This window comes from Catharus ustulatus, chromosome 3 (assembly GCF_009819885.2).
Source record: "Catharus ustulatus isolate bCatUst1 chromosome 3, bCatUst1.pri.v2, whole genome shotgun sequence".
In the NCBI taxonomy this organism is placed as follows: Eukaryota; Metazoa; Chordata; class Aves; order Passeriformes; family Turdidae; genus Catharus; species Catharus ustulatus.
This window is the reverse complement of record NC_046223.1, coordinates 46,707,839-46,726,326: the sequence shown is the minus strand read 5'-3', so window position 1 is coordinate 46,726,326 and position 18,488 is coordinate 46,707,839. Positions and strand designations below refer to the sequence as shown.

Here is an 18,488-nt window from a genome sequence, read left to right as displayed (position 1 = left end):
TCCACTGTGCTTGGGCTATACAGTTATTGTCCCAGTGGAGGGGCTCTCGTGCTTCAAGCATGGTCCTCACTGCACCAATGCACTGCAATCCTGAGAATCTGTTTTTTTCTGTCAGCTGTAGGGAAGTAAAAAGTATACCCACTGAAGATACTGAAAAAGAAGTTCCAAAAAACTATGATTCATGTAGGAAGTAAATCTGTTTTACAGTCTTTAAAACTGTTACTAATTTGCTGAAGTTCAAGAATAAATTGCTTGCTATGATAATGAATTTACCCAAAAAATTACTACTTGTTTTGCACCACGAGGTGCTGGTTCATTACACTAGTACTAAGAAAGGAACTCAGACTCTGTAAAATAGGGTTTAAAATGCAACAGGGTAGAACTGACACTATACAGGGAATAATCTTACATCCCACTGGGTGCTGGGAATACACCCGGTTGGGTGCAGCAGGACATATAGATCCCATATGTGGAAAGATTTCCACATCAAGCTTTTACAGGATTTTCTTAAAACTCTTAATTGTGTCTGTTGTCAAACAGAAAGGATATTCCCATGAGAACATCTGCTGAACTCTTAGCTAAAGGCAAGGACACACAAGTGGTGTTAGTGCCATTAGGAGCTGCCTACCAGATTCTGTGTTCCCATCAGTTTATCCTGCAGCCAAGGGATACGCACAGAACAACACAACGCTGTCCTGAAGCCCACCCCAGCACAGCCACAGCCCAGCCCTAGTGCCTGCTCAGGTTAACTGCTCTGTGGATCACTAATTCCTTGATGTAGAAATGGTTCTCCAGTCCAGTTCTCTGAAAGTCACTTTGCCAACTTGAAGATACTGGTAACACAATAACAAAACAAAGCAAGATAAAGGGATCATAGCTACTTAGCTACACTTGGAAAAAAGCAGAGTCCACAAATGCTTTTATTGATGCTTTTTATACATTAAATCTGGTCTTTTAAGTCTTTAGTGTACATCTTATTATGGAAATTTATTCAGTTTTAGCAGTCTTAAGATATGCAGGGATCCTTCAGGCATATATTGACAACCAGAAATAACTTATTTTTAGAAAGAATATAAAAAGACTGACATTTGTACAGAAAACTGAATAGGAACAGTTTAATTTCCCATAGATAGTATTTTAATACAAGACTGAAAAAAGATCCATTCTCAAGTCCACTGCTGAGTAGTTGAGTACCATTTCAACTGAAACCCTACCTGGACTACCTGGATTCAGACATATTTTAAAAATGAAACCCACAAACATCTTCTTCAGACCCTAAGGACTCTTAAACCAGTTAGGAGCCACTTCAGATCAAACAAGTTTTCAGAAGTTCATGTAATTGAAACCAGCTAAATCAATTCCCCATGTTTCACTTTGGAAAACTAAAGGCTAGAGATCTTGGGCCCTTGTAAGCAGGAGGTGACATAACCATAGGTGTCAGAGAAGGTGCTACTGCAGCAGCAGGCTAAGAGGCAATATCAAACTCTTTGCCCTTTGCCAGAAGTAAGGGGTCAACTGTTTGCTTAATTCAGCCTCACTGTAAAGGTTATATGTGCTAACATAATTTAAGATATAGAAAATTATAAATCTGTAGTTCTCTCTTAAATGAACTATAAACATCCCTTTGGAGGTGGATAACTGTATCTTTGGATCCTACTCCAGTCTCATTTCTAATTCACCATATTGAAAGGATCATATCAAGGAATGCCAAATGGTAGTTTAACTTAAACATACAGAGTGCAGTTGTTAGACACAGTATGATGCAGCATTTTCATATTGCTAGGTTCAGTAATACAGGAGATTTATCTGAGCAAACACTGACTTAGCTAGCCAGGAAACTGTAAACTAGAGAAGGATTTAAATTTGCAGTTAGCATTTCTGATAATTGCCTAATTCAGAGAGGCAAATGCAAAAGCCTAGATAGATCAAAGGCAGGCTCAGCATGAGTCAGCACCTGTTTGTACTTGACAAGGAGGCACTGTCATTAAAAGAGGTTAAATTCTTTTAGTACTGGTTGAAAAGAACTACCAGCTCCTCACTTCCAACAAGTGAACATCTCCTGTGACTTCCAACATATTGATCTTTTCAAGTTGTTTAAAACGATACTTGTACTCCAGAGTGTGAACACCATTAATAGCAACTTTGAACTGGTAGTCATCACAGAAAATAATCAGCTGGAAAGTAAGAAGAGAAACTGTTAAGATTTAAGCTCAGGTAAGATGTGAAAAACAATCTCATGACCTAGCATAGACCTGGGCAAGGTGCATTTCTGTTAACAGAGAATGTTTCATGCAAAAGCAACATTTAAAAACAAAAATGGGGCATCACTAAAATTCACAGAAGCATAGAATAACTTAAATTGCAAGGAACCCATAAGGATCATCATGTCCAACTCAATTTAATTTAAATTTGCTCTTAGCACAGGTTGAATTTTTGCAACTACTTAAAACTGTTATTAAATAGAGACAAATCTCTGCTCTCTATGGTCCCATTTAATCCCAAGGATTTTCAAGACATGAAATAAGGGAATAGCAGTTTTATTTAAATCTGTATTAGTAATAGGACATTTAAGCATCAGTGTTAATCCATTTGGCAGATTTTTCAGTTTGATACTCTTTCAGTTAATCTTACCTCAAAGTACATCCCTGGACTGAAAGGGAAGCTAGCAACTTCCTTTTCTTCTTCTCCCCAGCTGTCATGAAGGTAGGAGTTTCTTACAAATACTTTATTTTTCATTCGGGGATTCAGATGTAAAGCAATGTCCTTTGATCCACTTGGTCTCAAATTTATAGCAAAGCTGGAAGATATTTTTTTAAAGTTTACTGGATCAAGGGTTTACAGATATGACAGTAGCAGTCAATGCCATTTACCAAGTCCTTAGCCAATACTCAGGCTGTTGGGGAGCCAGGACTGTGATTCACCTGAAGAACCAAACAGGCAGGCAGCCAGATGCACTTGTCTCCTCTGCATAGAAACCTTTGCTGGAGGCAGCAAAGGTAGGACATGACTCTGCTAGATCCACTTCATCACTCACAGCTTTCTGCATGTCTCAGCAAGGAGCTGTTGAGCCAAGAGCTGCTCCCCTACTGCACTAGGAAAGAGCATTCTCACAGGAACATACGGAGCTGCCTGCTCCCCCACCTCTTCCACTCAGGCAATTCAGAGTGGGAGGCGTTTTACCTAAAGACATCATATTCTTTCTGTCAACAAACTGGTTGGACGCTAAGGAAAAGTTCAAGGATTCTTTCCATGCATTTAAGACTGCTGGCATGCCATGCATACAAAATATTGTTTTGCCCAGGCTGAGTGAATACTCTGCCATTTCGGACATGCCCACCAAACACTAAAGGGGAGCTCTGGAGAAGAGTGATAGGAGGGAACAGTCATTCAAATTCAAATGAATGCTCCAACCTGTGGCAAAGACCTTAACTGCATTTGAAGAAAAAAAATATTCCCTCCCCATCCAAATTAGCTCCAGCTGTTAGAATTACTCAGTCCAGATAGGAAATACTGCAACACTTTCAAGCCGTGATGTTCTCTTTTTCACCAAGAAAAAGCAGCATCTACAGCTGTGTGAACTGAGCAAAAGACATGAAATAACTTATAAACTCTATATAAATATATAGGTTTAAAAGCATAAACATAAAAACCAGACAATGTGCATGCTTTAACAGCCAAAAGCCTCTTCATGCTTATACACATCTGAGCACATTCAGCACTTGAAAAGTGCTAATAAACTTTTCAAGGCACAAGAAGAAAAAGAAATGCTACTCTTTAAGTATTAATTATCCTATTCAAGCTGAAGTCCATCCAAACTTTGCGGATAAGGATTCCAGACCTTGGATTCCAGTATGAACTCTGAATGCTGTTCAGCTGCAGGGAAGAAACATGCCCTAAAGAGGCAGGAGTGCAATACACACACAATGTGAAAACATGCTTCTCATCACTTTTATTTATCATTAATTGCTTCATTTTTAGGCATGTTTTTGCAGAGTCAAAACCACCCTTCAAGTAAAGGGCATGCTGAAGCACAGACATTTGCTCAGCTCTATTTTCAGTGTGTCGTGCTCCCCTACTCCCTGAGCTTCATTTCATGTGCTCTGTGCAACCCTTTGTTCCTAATTTGCTATCAAAATTATTGCTCATACTCTCCTATCACAGAACAGCCTGGATTGGGAGGGACCTTAAAGCTCATCTTGTTCCAACCACCCTACCATAAGCAGGGACACTTTTCATCAAACCTGGTTTCTCAGGGCCCCAGCCAACCTGGCCTTAAACACTGCCAGACATGGGGCATCTACAGTTTCTCTGAGAATCCTGTTCCAATGTCTCACTACCTTCACAGTAATGAATTTCTTTCTCATATCTAACCTAAACCTACTCTCAGTTGGAAGCCATTCCCCTTGCCTGTCACTACATGCTCTTCTAAATAGTCTCACTCTATGTTTCCTATAGGCACCCTTCATGTACTGGAAAGCCACAATTAAGTCTTCTTGAAGCACTTTTTTCCCCAGGCTGAATAATCCCAGTTCTCTTGGCCTTTCCTCTTAGAAGAGGTGCTCCATCCTTCTTAATCACTCAGTTCACCACTTTCATAACACAGTTATTGTCAGTTAGGCATGCTGACACCAAGCAGGTTTTTCAGAGAAATATTATAACATGCAGCATTTGAGCACACCAGCAACTTGCCTCATTTACATTTCACCTATTTCTGCCAGATCCTTACTCTTGGATCTCCCTAGAATAAAAGCTCTCTCTGTACAGTACATTTGCTCACACTTCCTGCACAATGAAAAGCCCTGAACAAACATACAAATTTGTGAACGACACAGATTTAGTAGGTTAGACACTCAGGTTTTACCTTCACTTTTCACAACAGAGTTGCTTTTTTAAGTCCTCTCTGAAGCGGTAATCCTGCTGCTTCCTGAGGAAACTGCACTGTAGTTTCAGATGATTCCAGATGCAAAGTTGCATGTGAGTAAGGATATACAGAGGCAATGGAAAAACCTACTCATTCTCAAGAGCACCTCAGTTAAATAACAGAAAAATCAGTAACACATACCTCTTTGGGTTTTTCTTCACTTCTCCTTTAATGGCAATTGTGCATCCTCGATAAAGCGCAGTATCAAGTTTCTCAACATAAGGAACACTCTGAAAGTACATCCACAGTAAAAATTTTGACTGTGACTTACTTTTTTCACTTCTTTTTATACAAGCTGAGCTTTACTATGGCAGGAAGAAATTCTGGCCTACAATTGCAAATCTGCACTTACAGGTAAAGTTATTCCTACCAGTATACTGTGAGATCCTAATACTATAGTGGAAAACTTACACTATGATGAATACATCAATGTATTGGGTTTTAATTGAGACTACTACCACCTTGGGTTCAAAACAAAATTTATTTACAACTACTTCTGCCACCACTAAGGAGGGGAAGAAAGGGAAAGAAAAAAAAAAGAAGAAAAAAGCATGAAGCTCCCTGAAATAGTTTAAATTCATATCACATAATTATTCAGACTTATGCCTGACTTCTCATCTCTGGCATTATCAGTCTTGCTTTAAAGACTCATGCTAAGGTGTGTTGCTGTCCCATGATCACACAAGTACTAGAACTAGAGTCATGAAATGTTCTATCCTCCTGGGAGCAGTTCATAATGATAGACAGTGCAAGTACTTTATTAGTCTTATTTTTCATTGTGTTAGAAGTAATTTTTACGAGGGAAAAGAAGGGAATGCACTTCACTTTTATGTTTTTGCTGTCAAGTAACAAAGCATCTAAAATTAGGGCACTCACTGCAACTTCACCTTCTCCACAAATTCTATTTGTATATATTCCTGCCTTCAACCTCTTTTCAGTTTGAGTATCCTTGCTCCAGTGTGAACACAGTCTACTTGCACAGGTTTTTGCAAAAAGATGAGCACGCACTCAATTTATACTCCATGTCAGCTGGGTGCAAGTTCCATACCTAGGCTGCAATGCTTGCATTGCATTGCAGCTACCTAAAGTGTACACAGGGATCTGTCAGCAAGAGGAAGATGTAGCAGACAGGCTCCACACATGTTAACATAATATAACTGCAGAAGACTTTTGCTTTGCAGGTATTCTCTAAGGCAGAGAAAACAACGTATGCCTATTTGAGAAAAAAATTTGAATATAACTTGGTCCTTTAAACCTTCAGATACTTCACCTTTAATTTCTTTGCTTACTGTTGTGGATGCTGTGTTTATCTTTTGGGTTTTCTAAATGATTAAACAATAGTCTCATCTGTACTAGCAGCAGAGAAGAACATTACCCTCTACAAAACCTCACTGATCATCCTTCTCCAGCTGACTGTCAATTCCTTTCTTCTTGTCTTTTGTGCATATCTTTTCATGAATGACTCAAGTATTTTTTATTTTTTTTAATTCTACATTTGCCACAAATCTACAGGAAACACTTACCAATTGTGAACCATTTGGCATTTCCCCCTACAAGAGAAGAAAAGAACATTATCTAGCTTATCAGACAACAAGGAGATTCATTCAACCTTGTACAAACATACGTACATTTTCTGTGCTTATCTTTGTTACTCCTAGAGACGATGGCTGAGAGCCTTGTAAAGACTGCAGAAAGAGAGATATTGAGGTGTCATTGCTAACATCACGTAACTTTAGCATAAAGTTGGTTTAGAACAATGTAAGGATCATCATGCGTTAAATGGTAAACTATTAAGATGGAAATCTAGGGTTATGTCACTGAAATAGACAGAAACTCCTATTAAACCTACCCCTATAGAAAATGTAGAAACCCCTACAAACTACAGAAAAGTTCTGAAGATCAACTGCTAAAGCCAAATCAAGATTTCTGAACATCACCTCATTACAATTTGAATCTTTATTAAACAGTCAGAGTACTGTCAAGCCCTCAGAATCTCAGGATACCCTGAGTATTCCTCACTGGGGCAGAAATACCAGCATGGCAAGTCCACACAGCAAAGTTCTTGGGATTCTAAGCAGCCCTCTACAACCTTGTCCCTTCTCATGGGAAGGACAGGTGAGCAACATGGCCATGCCAGAGACAGTTCCAGCTTAGCCCTAGAAGATTGTGTCTTCAGGCCATTTATTTCAATACAAACCTCCAACTTCCTCCTCAGAAAAGTGTATCAGAAGCAAAGACTAAAAGGAAATCACCTTTCTCCATTCCTTCCTTCCACAAAGCATACAGCATCAGCAGCCACAGATTGAACTAAGTGTATGTTTTGTGCTTGGGTCAGAAACCAACTTACAGCACCTGCTTGCCCTCAAGCTCTTCTTGGAGTCAGTCCTCCAAGATCAGGATGCAGACAGCTTTTGCAGGAATATTATTCTGGCAACATGCCCAAGGCCAAGTGATGGGACCCATGAAAATCTGTTTACCAGCCCTGCAAATGATCTTTAAACATAGCAGACCTATGTTTAAAGCTTAGACTTCATTATGCTTAGCTTTGCCACCAACCAAAACAATTATTATCTGTTGACCTGAGTTAGACCTGGTATTTGGCAGCAAGAGTCAAAAGCTTTGTCCACAATGTAGTGGAGACTGCACTGAAGAGACTTTCAGTTTCTGTTCTAAAAGTCTAACACTTCCAGAACAAACGGATCTCTCCTTCTGCATAGGGAAAAATCCTCTGTTAGTTTACTATCAGCAGCAGAACTGGCAGCTGAGAGGAGGCACAGCATAGCCTTCACTTTGGATTCACTGCAGTTTGGTCCATGTGCAAGTCAAGCTACAAAATCTGAGAAAGAACACCTCTTCTCATCCCCACAGATGTACACTTCTGACTTCATTCTACAACTCAGTCAGTTAAGCAGGAAAAACAGGGCAATGTGCACCAGGGGCTCCAGCTGTGGCTGACCTTGGCACTTCAAAGCCAAGCAAAAAATTACAGACATGACTAAACTTGTCACTTAGAAGCATGAATACTCAAGAGTTCATTCTGGAGTCCCTGCAATATTTGGAAAGTCTAATCCACTCTTAGACTAAGTATCCAATCAATTCTTATACTGCCTGTCCTGTCAACTTTGTAAGCCATAAACTTTTGTCACTTTCCTGCCCGTAACTGCAAGACTAAAACAGGAAGACAGAAATGCTCATGAGAGTCACATGCTGAAATGTGGGGAACCCAAAATCTCATTACTAACACTGGACTGTGTAGCTGCTTCTCCTTCCTTCCTTTTCACCAAATCCCCCTACGCAGTTTAGCCAGACAGAGGAAATGAATCAAACAAGTCAGCTATCTATACAACTTACTTGAGAAATAAACTCTATGGTTTTGATCTTCACTTTGCCATATATTCCAAGAGTATCTATTTTTTCAAGACTAATTCTGTGGTTGTAGAGCAGCAAGTGCTTTTTGTTTACAGACACCTAAAGAGACAGGAAAGAAAACAGAAAAACTGTATTAAACATACATTACACCAGCCACGTATCGACTTGTATGCACAGATCTCTGGTTTACACTGGTTTGGCACAGAAACAATTTGGTACAAAACACTTCTAGGAGTGTCCTAGAAATCTCACATCAACTAAGTTAAGCTCATCCATGATTCAGTCTCTCCATCACTATGAGGGAGATTAATTTGCCTACACTAAAATTTGCACTTCACACGTTTGTTTCTAACACCTGATCATTTACCGATGTAGTATTACCAATGTAATAGAATCTATTATTGCAGTTTAACAGAGCAAGACAAAAACACCTCACATGCCCCCTCCAAAAAGACTGTCTTACACTGGACACAGCACAAGTCTATCCCAAGATTAGCCCTTTGCACACACAGAGGGAAGGGTGGAGTAGGTATTAATTATGGCAGGAAGTTCCTTGTCTACTCATCCAAAATTAAAGGTCTGATTTAATTAGCATCTCTTTAAAGAAAAGCTCTAAACTCTTCTGTAGTTAGACTGCACCTAGCTAACAGAGACATCTAGACTTCCAGTATTTATTTCAATTATACAAAATACCTCTACTTTGTTGGCCTGACAGTGGCTGCAGCTGAAGAATCAACCCAGACTCACCTGGAATTTATCCTTTAAAATCATGATGACAATCTTAAATGACTCTCCTTTCTCAAAGGGCATCTCATAAGTGATCTCCTCCCAACCCCACTTCTCCCTCTCCAGCGTGTTGCAAACAATGCAGCCAGACCTTCTGAAACGGGGGTTGAAATGGAACGCCACATCAGCTCGAGGTTTTATGCTGCTGCCACACTGTAAATCCACCTGGAACCTAATCATAAAAATACAACAAACCACATTCAGCTCAGTCTCTCAAGAACTCACCTAAAGGCTCGGTACATTTGTGTTTTACTGTGGAGCCTCAGAACAGGCAGACACAATGAATGTCACTGGATAAGAAAAAGTCCTCAAACAAACATTTGTCCTCCTCTCTTCCTACACAACTGTAAAAGGTTCTCCCATGATCTACTGCAGTGAATATAAATGTTTAAATTTATTTAATGGTCATCATTCATATAATATAAACGCTTACTGTGTTCACCACCTTCCCTATCACCACCTTCAACAGAATGTATCAGATGAACCTTGGATAATTCAGGGAAGAGAACCACCTCACTGGGCACAAGCACCAGTCCATACCCCCTTACACCAGATTAAGATAATTCCTACACACAACATATTCAGTTATCAATTTAGTTAGTCTCAGATTACCCTTTAAGCCTGCATTCAATCTGACGCTATCACAAGGATTTAAATCAAGCCTTTGTGTGCCTTCCTAAATAGGACCCCTGGACACATTTCATCCATTACATTCTTGCTCATATGGTGACACTGCAAAACATGACAACAGAGCCTCTACCTGTCTGCATCATCAGGAACACTCCCATGTATCACAATCTGCTCTCCAGGAACAAGGCCACCATGTATTGTCCCAACATATGGAATGATCTAGAAGAGAGAACACCAAAAAAAAATTAGTATTCTAATTCTTAATTATATGATGATCTACAACATTAAAAGAAACACAAATAGCTTTTAATATAAAAGAAACCACAACAGGAAGGGAAAACCTTGCATATTTTCTCCTATGAAAAACAAGTTTTTCAGATAAAATTAAAAATAAATTTTTCATCCTCCATTCTTAGCTCTCAAATGAAGAATTGTAGTACTTTATTGCCTCACTATTCATAAAATATAGAGACGATTCACTTCAAATTAGGTCATTCCCAAGGGCTGACTATTATCAGCCCCTTGCTGGTACCAGGAGGCAACTTCCACAACTCCCCTGACTCCAGACTACAGGAGCTGCCTTTTTGCTTGTTCTTGCTCCATTAGGAAAACAATGACAGGAGGAGTGACAGGAGGAGTGTCTTCTTAGTAAAACCTACACAAACACAACAAAATACCTCATCCTAATGAGCTTAGAACTGCAAAGTGCACTGAAATAGCCCTGTTCAGGAGTCTTGGATTTTATGGCACCTACAGCATGCAGTCTGGCCCTAAGCTTCACTATCTTTTCTTCCTTATCAATAGCTGGAGAAGGTAACATATGGATGTTACACTGAACTGAAATGACAGCATGGTGAAAGTTGTTAAGCCACAGGGAGGGATATGTCAGCTAAGATAAAAGCCCCAAACACCTTGGCAGAGCTCCCTGGCAAAGACTCAGACGTGCACAGAAGCCCTACCCTGATCATCCAGCATTTCAGGAAGGGATAGGAAGCACCTCAACATTAAACTGTAGAAGTTCCCAGGTGCCTGGTCCAAAAGCAAAGCAGTAGGTCTACATCTCATCAGATGTGCGACGTGCTTCACATTAAAAAAGGAAGCAAATAGTAGAAAATGTTGCTTTTATTCTGGTTAACTGACAGAAAAATTTCCCAAAGTTTGTTCTGGTAGTTTGTAAGATTTTAGGATGCCTTTGAAATGAAACATCAACTGCAAACAAGAGCTTCAGTAATTTAACAACAAATAACAAACACATTGGAATTACTACTCTTGAATGGGATATTGGACCATAAAACAACAAGTTGAGACTTTTATTTATAAAATATATAGATCATTGCATGAAACAGGAAGATAAGAAAAGGATATATGTTTACTGACACATATTTTTGTTAATCTGTGAGAAAAAAGGAATGACAACAGAAATTGCTTAAATCCAGAGTGTTGACCATTTCTGCCAGTAGACACACTTCCTTTTCTGCCCACTCTCCACTTTCCTTCTCAGCTACTCACCCACTGCATAAAAACTAATTCAGAGTCATCTTCTGCATCAAGAAAAAAAATGGAACTTGCTTTTCCAGAAAATTGTCAGGTTAAGTCTCATCATTTTTATTGGCTTTAGCAGGTGCAGTAGAAGAAGACCAAAATGTGACATTAAAAAGTGAAAGAAAAGTGAAACCCCTTTGCTTACTGGCAATTACTTGGTTCCTTAAAATACAAGCTGCACACCAGAAGATATTTTTTATTCAAACAATAAGAACAGAAATAATAAAAAAGAAAGAGTGTATCTTGATTGTTCTCAGTTTTACACTCTGCTCCTGGGGGGTAGTAGCTCTATTGCAATAAAGTAATAAGTTACAGGTTCAGTCTCCAAAGACAAACCGAAGAAGCACACACAGGTCAGGGATACTGGGACTCAACCAGCTTCAGTGAAGTCAAGTTCTACTGAAAAGGAACTGTGGCAAAAGCACTTATTTATATTCAAAAGGATGCATTTATTTAAAAGAAAAGGTGTCCCATCAACTCTTCAGAAGCTCAGATGTGGAACCTACAAGACTATAATAGAGCATTTTCTGTGTGCAATGCTGCAGACTTAATGAGACTTTGTCATCAGAGAATGTGCCTGTAATTTCCTCATGTTTCAAGATGCTCTTCTTTTTCCTCATTTATTAAGAACAGTATTTGTCACATGACATGATCTACCATCATCCTGCCTTTCTTCCACACCTCCAAGACATAGCTCTAAAGCCAACTGATCAATGTCAACTGAGTTTGAAAGGTCTCAAAGATTATGTTCTTCCTAAAAGAAAATGCCAGTTGTCATAAAACAAGATGAGAGATTACGGTCTTACAGAGGAAAGGACTATGATAAAAGCTTTTATCCAGCATGGTGGATAACAGACAGCTCCCCCACCAGATGGGACATGACATAATTTCTTGTCAGATGAGTGGAGTAAAGAGCATCAAGGAGGAAAGTAGATTTTCTGCATGCTTGAGAACAGTATAGTAATGAAGAAATACATCTCAGTACTCAAACCTGTAATAAAGCTATGAAGTTCTGCTGCTAATGGAACAACGTATTGAAACAATGACATTTTCATAGACTGCCCTGCTACAGAAGTTGGAAGACACCTCTGTGTGGTCTCTCTGACAAAATGCCTTGCTCAAAGCAAGGGCAGATAGGGCAGGCTGCTCACTGCCTTGTCTGGAGGCTGCCCCAAAGTCATCAGCAAAATCTTTCCTAACTCTGCCTCCATATTCCCATCCCAAATACTCATTCTTTTTTCCACAATAGGCTCTTGACCCCTAAGCTCTATTTGAATTCTCCTGCTAAGTCTTTTCACGCATCATACTGATCAGTGCCCTCGCAGCTGCCCAATTTTGCCCGACTTTTAGTCTCTTTCTGACACTACTCATTTGTCCTAAACAACTCCTAATCCTTCTCTTCACATCTCCTTTCCCACCAAGATCTCCATCTACTAACTTCCATCCTCCCTGTCCTTTTGCACTTCAGTCCTTCCACCTTCTAGTTAATCACAGAGCTTTCCTTCCTCTTCCAGCTAGGTTCTCATGAAGGAGGTTGAAACTACTCCCCCCTCCTCCCTAATCCTATTCACTTTGTCAGCAGTGACCATACACTGGGAATAAACAATCAGATTCACTGAGGGCCCAAGAGAGTGACAGTGCAAAGCTCCAATAGATAAGGAAGTCCTGTGCAGGTCTGTGTTACTGTACATTCTCCATAAACACTTTCCAGATTTAGTACTTTTAAAGTGCACACAATGGTAAAAACACTATTTCCTACAGGTTCAAATGAAATAAATTTTTTAAGACACAATTGAAGACACAGCTTCAGGTCACCCCTTTAGGGTAAGCCAAAGTCAGGCTGCTGTCACAGACCATGAGAATGCTAGAATTTTTCAGAGAAAGTTTCCAGACTTGGAGCTAGGCAAACAAAATCCAGTCTTCACAACTGCTGAATCATGTCAGCTCAAGTCTTCCTCAGAAAACGAGATTTATTATGAATTAAGATATGAACTATGAAAAAGGATTCCAAGTTTAGTTGTTTGGACTGAAGCTACAGGCACCACAAAATAAACACTTCAGAAGAGCTGCCAGGCACAACCCATGTTTACAGAGAATAAGAAGTGAAAACACTTCTTATCATACTTTCCAGCACATTCTGCAAAAAAGCCAGATATCTACATTAGCTGTACATGAAACAATATTGTCCTTCAAGGCTGAAAGTCTGTCCTCGTTTGGAAGTCCTGTCCATTTGTTTACAGCACAATTTCTAAACACAATCAGCTCTTCATGTCACCTGTGACATTCTCCCTCAAATACCTGAGTGATGCAGAGCTCTCGGTGGCATCCCTCACTGTGCAAAACAGTACTACTGGCATAAAACAGCAAAGCCCCATTTCCCAAGGCAGACATGGTTGGCAAGACAGAGGAGTTACCGGGTTACTGATTTTCCGCTGTGATGTGTCCAAGGACAGTTCACTTATTTCTTTTTGTAGTGTATCCAAGGTCAGTTTATGCATTTCATTCTGTGGTGCACCCAAGGATGTCATCTTCTCTCCTCCAGCTGAAGTTTGTCAGTTCTGTGTGGTCACTGCTGGAGTGTATGTAAAGAACTCACTGATCAGGCAACACCAAAGGAGGGATCTCTTTATAAAAAAAAAAAAAAAAAAAAAATTAAAGGGAAACAAGGCCACACAACATAAAGTGAAATCCTCTAAGGTACAACTATAAATAGCACAAGAAATGATGCAAACATTTTTCCAGTAAATCTGCTGGAGTTTTGAAATATGAAATTAAAAGGCTTGCTTAAAGCACTGAGATGCCACACTGCTAAACAATGTCAGCAGCAGTCTGGTATCCCCAGATTTCCCACGGCAGACAAGCCTTAGCAGGTGACCTTGCCTTTTCCACCTTTATCTTACATTAAGATAAGAAATACTAGGCAAAAACAAAGAAAGAAACAGAGGATGTTCTATATTTCTTCCTCCAACACATACAATACCTGAACTCTGCAAGTAATTACAGGAGTTTGTAAAACTATAACTATATGCACAATATTAGTAAGAAATAAAGGTTGTAAGTATGCTCAGCTACACTGCAACTTCTTTAGTAAATCCTTTAACAAAGTGACCAAAATCCAGGGCCCAAATGAAACTACTAAGTATTATTTCTGGCATATTCTGGAAAAAAAAGGTAGCATGTAAAGCTGTGTGGTGATGACACGCAGACAGAGAAAAAGTCAAAGGTGAGGGCTCTAGACACATTATTTAGTGTCAACAGGAAGCAAGGTTATGAAGAAGAAGAAAAAAAAACCAGAAAAAACTACAAAACAACACAAAACCAAAACCCCAAGGTCTGTGGCCTCCATTTTGCAACATCTGGCTTATCTTGTTGAAGATTTGGATCAGATGAGTATTAACTCACCCACTTAAGACCACTACCTAGAACACAATACAGAGAACTTCCTGTCAGAGAACACAAGGTGCCAACATTGCACAACTATTTTGCCCTTTGCCCTTCTCAAGGGATACTACCATAAATTCACTTTTGCCTGTGCAGGCAAATTTTATTGATTTCATTTTTAAAAGGAGAAAATAAAGACCAAATCAAACAACAATTTTGCCTTTACCGTTGTACAGTCCAACAGCAGACCCCAAGAAAATGAAAGCCACAGCCCAGCAGCCTGCTCTTTGAACTTCCTGGGCGTGCAACAGCAACCTAGATCCTACTAGGACAGGATCCTGGCACAGGATCTTGGCAGAGCAGGTGGCACTATGACAAAGTGATGAGTTAAGGGTTCTCTTGTTTGTCTGTTAGTATTTTATCAACAAGGTCACAACCATGAAGGAAAGCTGACTCTCAGGCTCTGTCTGTGAAAAGCAGGACACGCAACTGCAAAGCTCTCCCGTATCCTTCTGGCAGAACCACTGTACGTGTAACACCAGATCTGCAACACGGCAGGTTAAGGTTCCCTGGCTCCGCTTAGAGAACGGGGACACACAGGCTGCCCTGTCACCTCTCACACTGCAAGGGGCAGGAAATACCTCCCACAAACAGGAAACCATAAATGCCAATAAGCAGCCTTCCCACTGCGACACAGAGAAAATGTGTCCTTTATGAGTTACCTTCGTGAGGGTAACTCCGGCCAGTCCTTACACATAAAGCGAGATTTTGTACCAGTGCGAACAAGGCTTCTGCAAAGAAAATGACCGAGCCGCTTTCTGGATATCCGCAAGCAATTAAAGTACAATGTGCGGGCGGTGTCCCGTGTCCCCCGTCCCCCGCTATAAACCAAACACTCCCGAACACTGGAAGGACACTTCAGCCTTACAGCGAACCGAGGCACTCCCGGCTCCCCACAGCCCCGCCGGGAGCAGCCTCTCTGCCCGACACGCACAGGGGCGGGCAGGGGCCGTGTCCCTGCGTTCTCCGCTTCGTCTCTTACCTGCAGGACGCACCGCGGCGATCAGCAGCGCCCGCACACCCGCGGGACGCGCCCGCCCGGCGCTGCCTCCATCGCCGCCGCTCCCGGTCCCGGTCCCGCTCCCGCTCCCGCCCCTCACCGCGGTGACGTCACCGCGGCGCCGCCCGCGCGGGGCTGTGGCGCGTGCCCTGCGCAGCCTGCTGGCCCCGGCGCGCGCAGGCGCGTGCCCCTGCAGCGGCGGGCTTGGGCTGAGGCGGCTGTGTGGCTGCCCGGGGCTGGGCTTGCACCTTGTCAGGGGCATTGCACCTTGTCAGGGGCATTGCTCTCCTTGGCCTGCGAAACGTTCGCTTCCTATGTGTGTTGCACTTCCTCTGAAGGTCCCGTGTTACAGCGCAGCCCCGTCTCCTGACAAGGCACATCGCGCACAGAGACACAGAATTGTTAGGTCCTTTCCAACCCTCTGGTGATCAGCCCCCCCGCGAAGGCAGGGTCACCTCGAGCAGGTGACACAGGAATGCATACAGATGGGGTTTGAAGGTCTCCAGACAAGAAGACTGCACGACCTCCCTGGGCTCTGCCACCCTCAGTGTGAAGAAGCTTCCCCCTTATGTTCTTGGGGTTTAGTTTATGGCCATTGCTCCTCACCCTGCCACTGGCACCACTGAAAAGAATTTGGCACCACCCTCTTTAACTCACCTTTGAGATATTTCTGTGCATTAATGAGGTATTGTCTCAGCCTTCTCCAGACTAAGTGGGCCCAGGTCCCACAGTCTCTCCTCATAACAGAGATCCCAGACTCCATCTTTGTGGCCTCCACTGGACCCTCTCCAGGAGCTCCTTTTCTCTCAGCTGGACACAGCACTCCAGATGTGGCCTCTGTAGGGCAGAGCAGGGGCAGGATCACCTCCCTCAGCCTGCTGGCCACACTCTTCCCCAGGATGCTATTGGCCCTCCTGGCTGCAAGGGCACTGCCATCTCATGATCATCTTTCACCCACCAGCACTCCCAGGTCCTTCTCTGCTAAGCTGCTCTCCAGTAGATCAGTCCCCAGCCTGTGCTGGTACTTGGGCTTACTCCTCCCCAGGTGCAGGACCCTGCACTGGCCCTTGTTAAACCTCACCAGATTTCTCTCTGCCCAGTTCTCCAGGGTCTCCAGTGACCCATAATGACCAAGGTCATCTCTGTGACCAGACCACAGTTTCAAAGCTCACACTGGATCATTCACTGCCCCAAAACCTTTATGTTTCTGAAACCTGGAAATGTTAGACCCAACCCAGTCTTAAAAACACCACCCCAAGGCCATGCTTCCATCCTCCTGTTCCCTTGTAGGCCCCACTAAGAGTGATTTTGGCAGTTTTGGTCTAGTAAGCAGGAAGGCAAATGAAGTTCCTTGCAATTTTACAGCTCATAAGTAACAACAATCTGCTCAGAGAAGCACTGCTTCAGGTTCCCCCTGTAAATATGCTGGATGGAGAAAAGATGAGCACAAAAATAAAGAGAGCAATATAAAAGGCTCACAAGCTTGAATCACCATCTCAAATTAAAGGCATTCAGTATTTCTTTGCCTTGCAAAAAGCAGTGTAGGTGGCTATAGTGAATTTAGAATTCCCTACAGAATTCAGCCATTTGTCACAAAGACCACTACAGTATCTTAGCTAGATAATATCCAGTCTTCTATTCCACAATTAACCAACACAAAAGCCCCATGTTAAATCATGGCTACTTGCTAGAGTTCTGCTAATAATTGTAGGATTGATGCTTTAATAGCTCAGCTATATAAGATTTGAAGAATTCATTCACAAAATGCTATGATAACACTTCTTTTGAGGAGAACTGCAGAAATGAGATACTCAGATAAAAAAGCAGCAAAGCAGATTGTCTGGGGAAAGGTACCTTAGAATCATGCACAGCTGTGAAAGAGGACTGACAACTATTGTGTGTAGTCAGGTGCTTCCAAAAAGCCTGCTATTCAACTGTTCTACATAATTCCACAGCACTACTTAAAAAGAGAACAAATAAAAGGTCCAGAGCCTGACCTACCACTTAGTTCTACTCAGTTGTCAGTATTAGACTGCAACCTCAAAGCAGATGTGAAAGTCCAGGTCAAACAGCAAAGACAGAAAATATGTTAAAAGGTTGGAATAAAAAAACATCATGCTGAAAGGAAGAGAAATAATTGGAAGTGTTTCTAGAACAGAAAATAAAGTTTTACTACTTCTTGCTCAGGGCTCTTCTACTTTTGAGAAGAAATAATCCAAAGGAAATACAGTGATTTGAATTATGCACCAGTTCCTTACTAAAGCAGAACAGCTGTTTGGTTAACATGATTTTAGGCTGAGTCATAGGCAGTTTATGAAATTTTTGAAATAGGAAAGTCCCTATTTCAGCTCCCAAACCTGATGCAGCATTTACAATGAGTCAGTTGGGTTGCAGCTTCAGCAGCTTTGTGCAACAGTGCTGTTGCTTTGTACATAGACTATTACTCTCATGCTGATTTCTTGTGACTGCTATTTTTAGCACCATTTACTAATCGCAGTCCTGACAGCAAATAACAGTCTTCCCTTATTTCCACAGTCCAAGTCCTAATTCAGTCATTTTCTTTTAAATTTGATGTGCACTCAACCATTTCTGGGAGTATGTGTAATCCTGTCAGCAGAGACTTTTCATGTTCCAGCAAAATTTTGCTTGCTGGAAAAATAGAAATGCTTTGTCAAGACAGATGCAGCCAATTTCAGCTGAAGCAAATATAGCAGCTATTCTTGCCCATAAAGTAGCTGTCATCGAGGACCCTGTTACCCTAAGAAATTTTACCTGCCTCCCCTGTCCTTCATGTCAAGC

The 18,488-nt window shown here is 41.5% G+C and overlaps 1 protein-coding gene across 2 annotated transcripts; it reads right to left on the bottom strand.

Annotated features, from left to right (window-relative positions):
* Nucleotides 1–902: 902 nt before the first annotated feature.
* LOC116994042 (galectin-8) lies at nt 903–15,764 on the bottom strand. 2 transcript variants are annotated; one of them, XM_033055436.2, is made up of 10 exons: nt 15,672–15,764; nt 13,663–13,872; nt 9,837–9,925; nt 9,038–9,248; nt 8,273–8,389; nt 6,550–6,606; nt 6,445–6,471; nt 5,063–5,151; nt 2,632–2,797; nt 903–2,174 (listed from the first exon to the last, which is right to left on the bottom strand). In XM_033055436.2, the coding sequence occupies exons 2-10, from the start codon at nt 13,774–13,776 to the stop codon at nt 2,025–2,027; spliced, it is 1,020 nt and encodes a 339-aa protein (XP_032911327.1). In that variant the 5' UTR covers nt 13,777–13,872; nt 15,672–15,764; the 3' UTR covers nt 903–2,024. The 2 variants fall into 2 exon arrangements, with proteins under 2 accessions (XP_032911327.1, XP_032911328.1); XM_033055437.2 differs by lacking the exon at nt 6,550–6,606.
* Nucleotides 15,765–18,488: the final 2,724 nt, after the last annotated feature.

Coding starts and splice junctions, on each gene's coding strand:
- LOC116994042 (XM_033055436.2), bottom strand. CDS start 13,776: ATGACATCCTTGGGTGCACCACAGAATGAAATGCATAAACTGACCTTG. Junction 6,607..8,272: donor CCATAGAGTTTATTTCTCAA/GTAAGTTGTATA, acceptor CTCTTTCTGCAG/TCTTTACAAGGCTCTCAGCC. Junction 5,152..6,444: donor TGCCAAATGGTTCACAATTG/GTAAGTGTTTCC, acceptor ATGTACTTTCAG/AGTGTTCCTTATGTTGAGAA.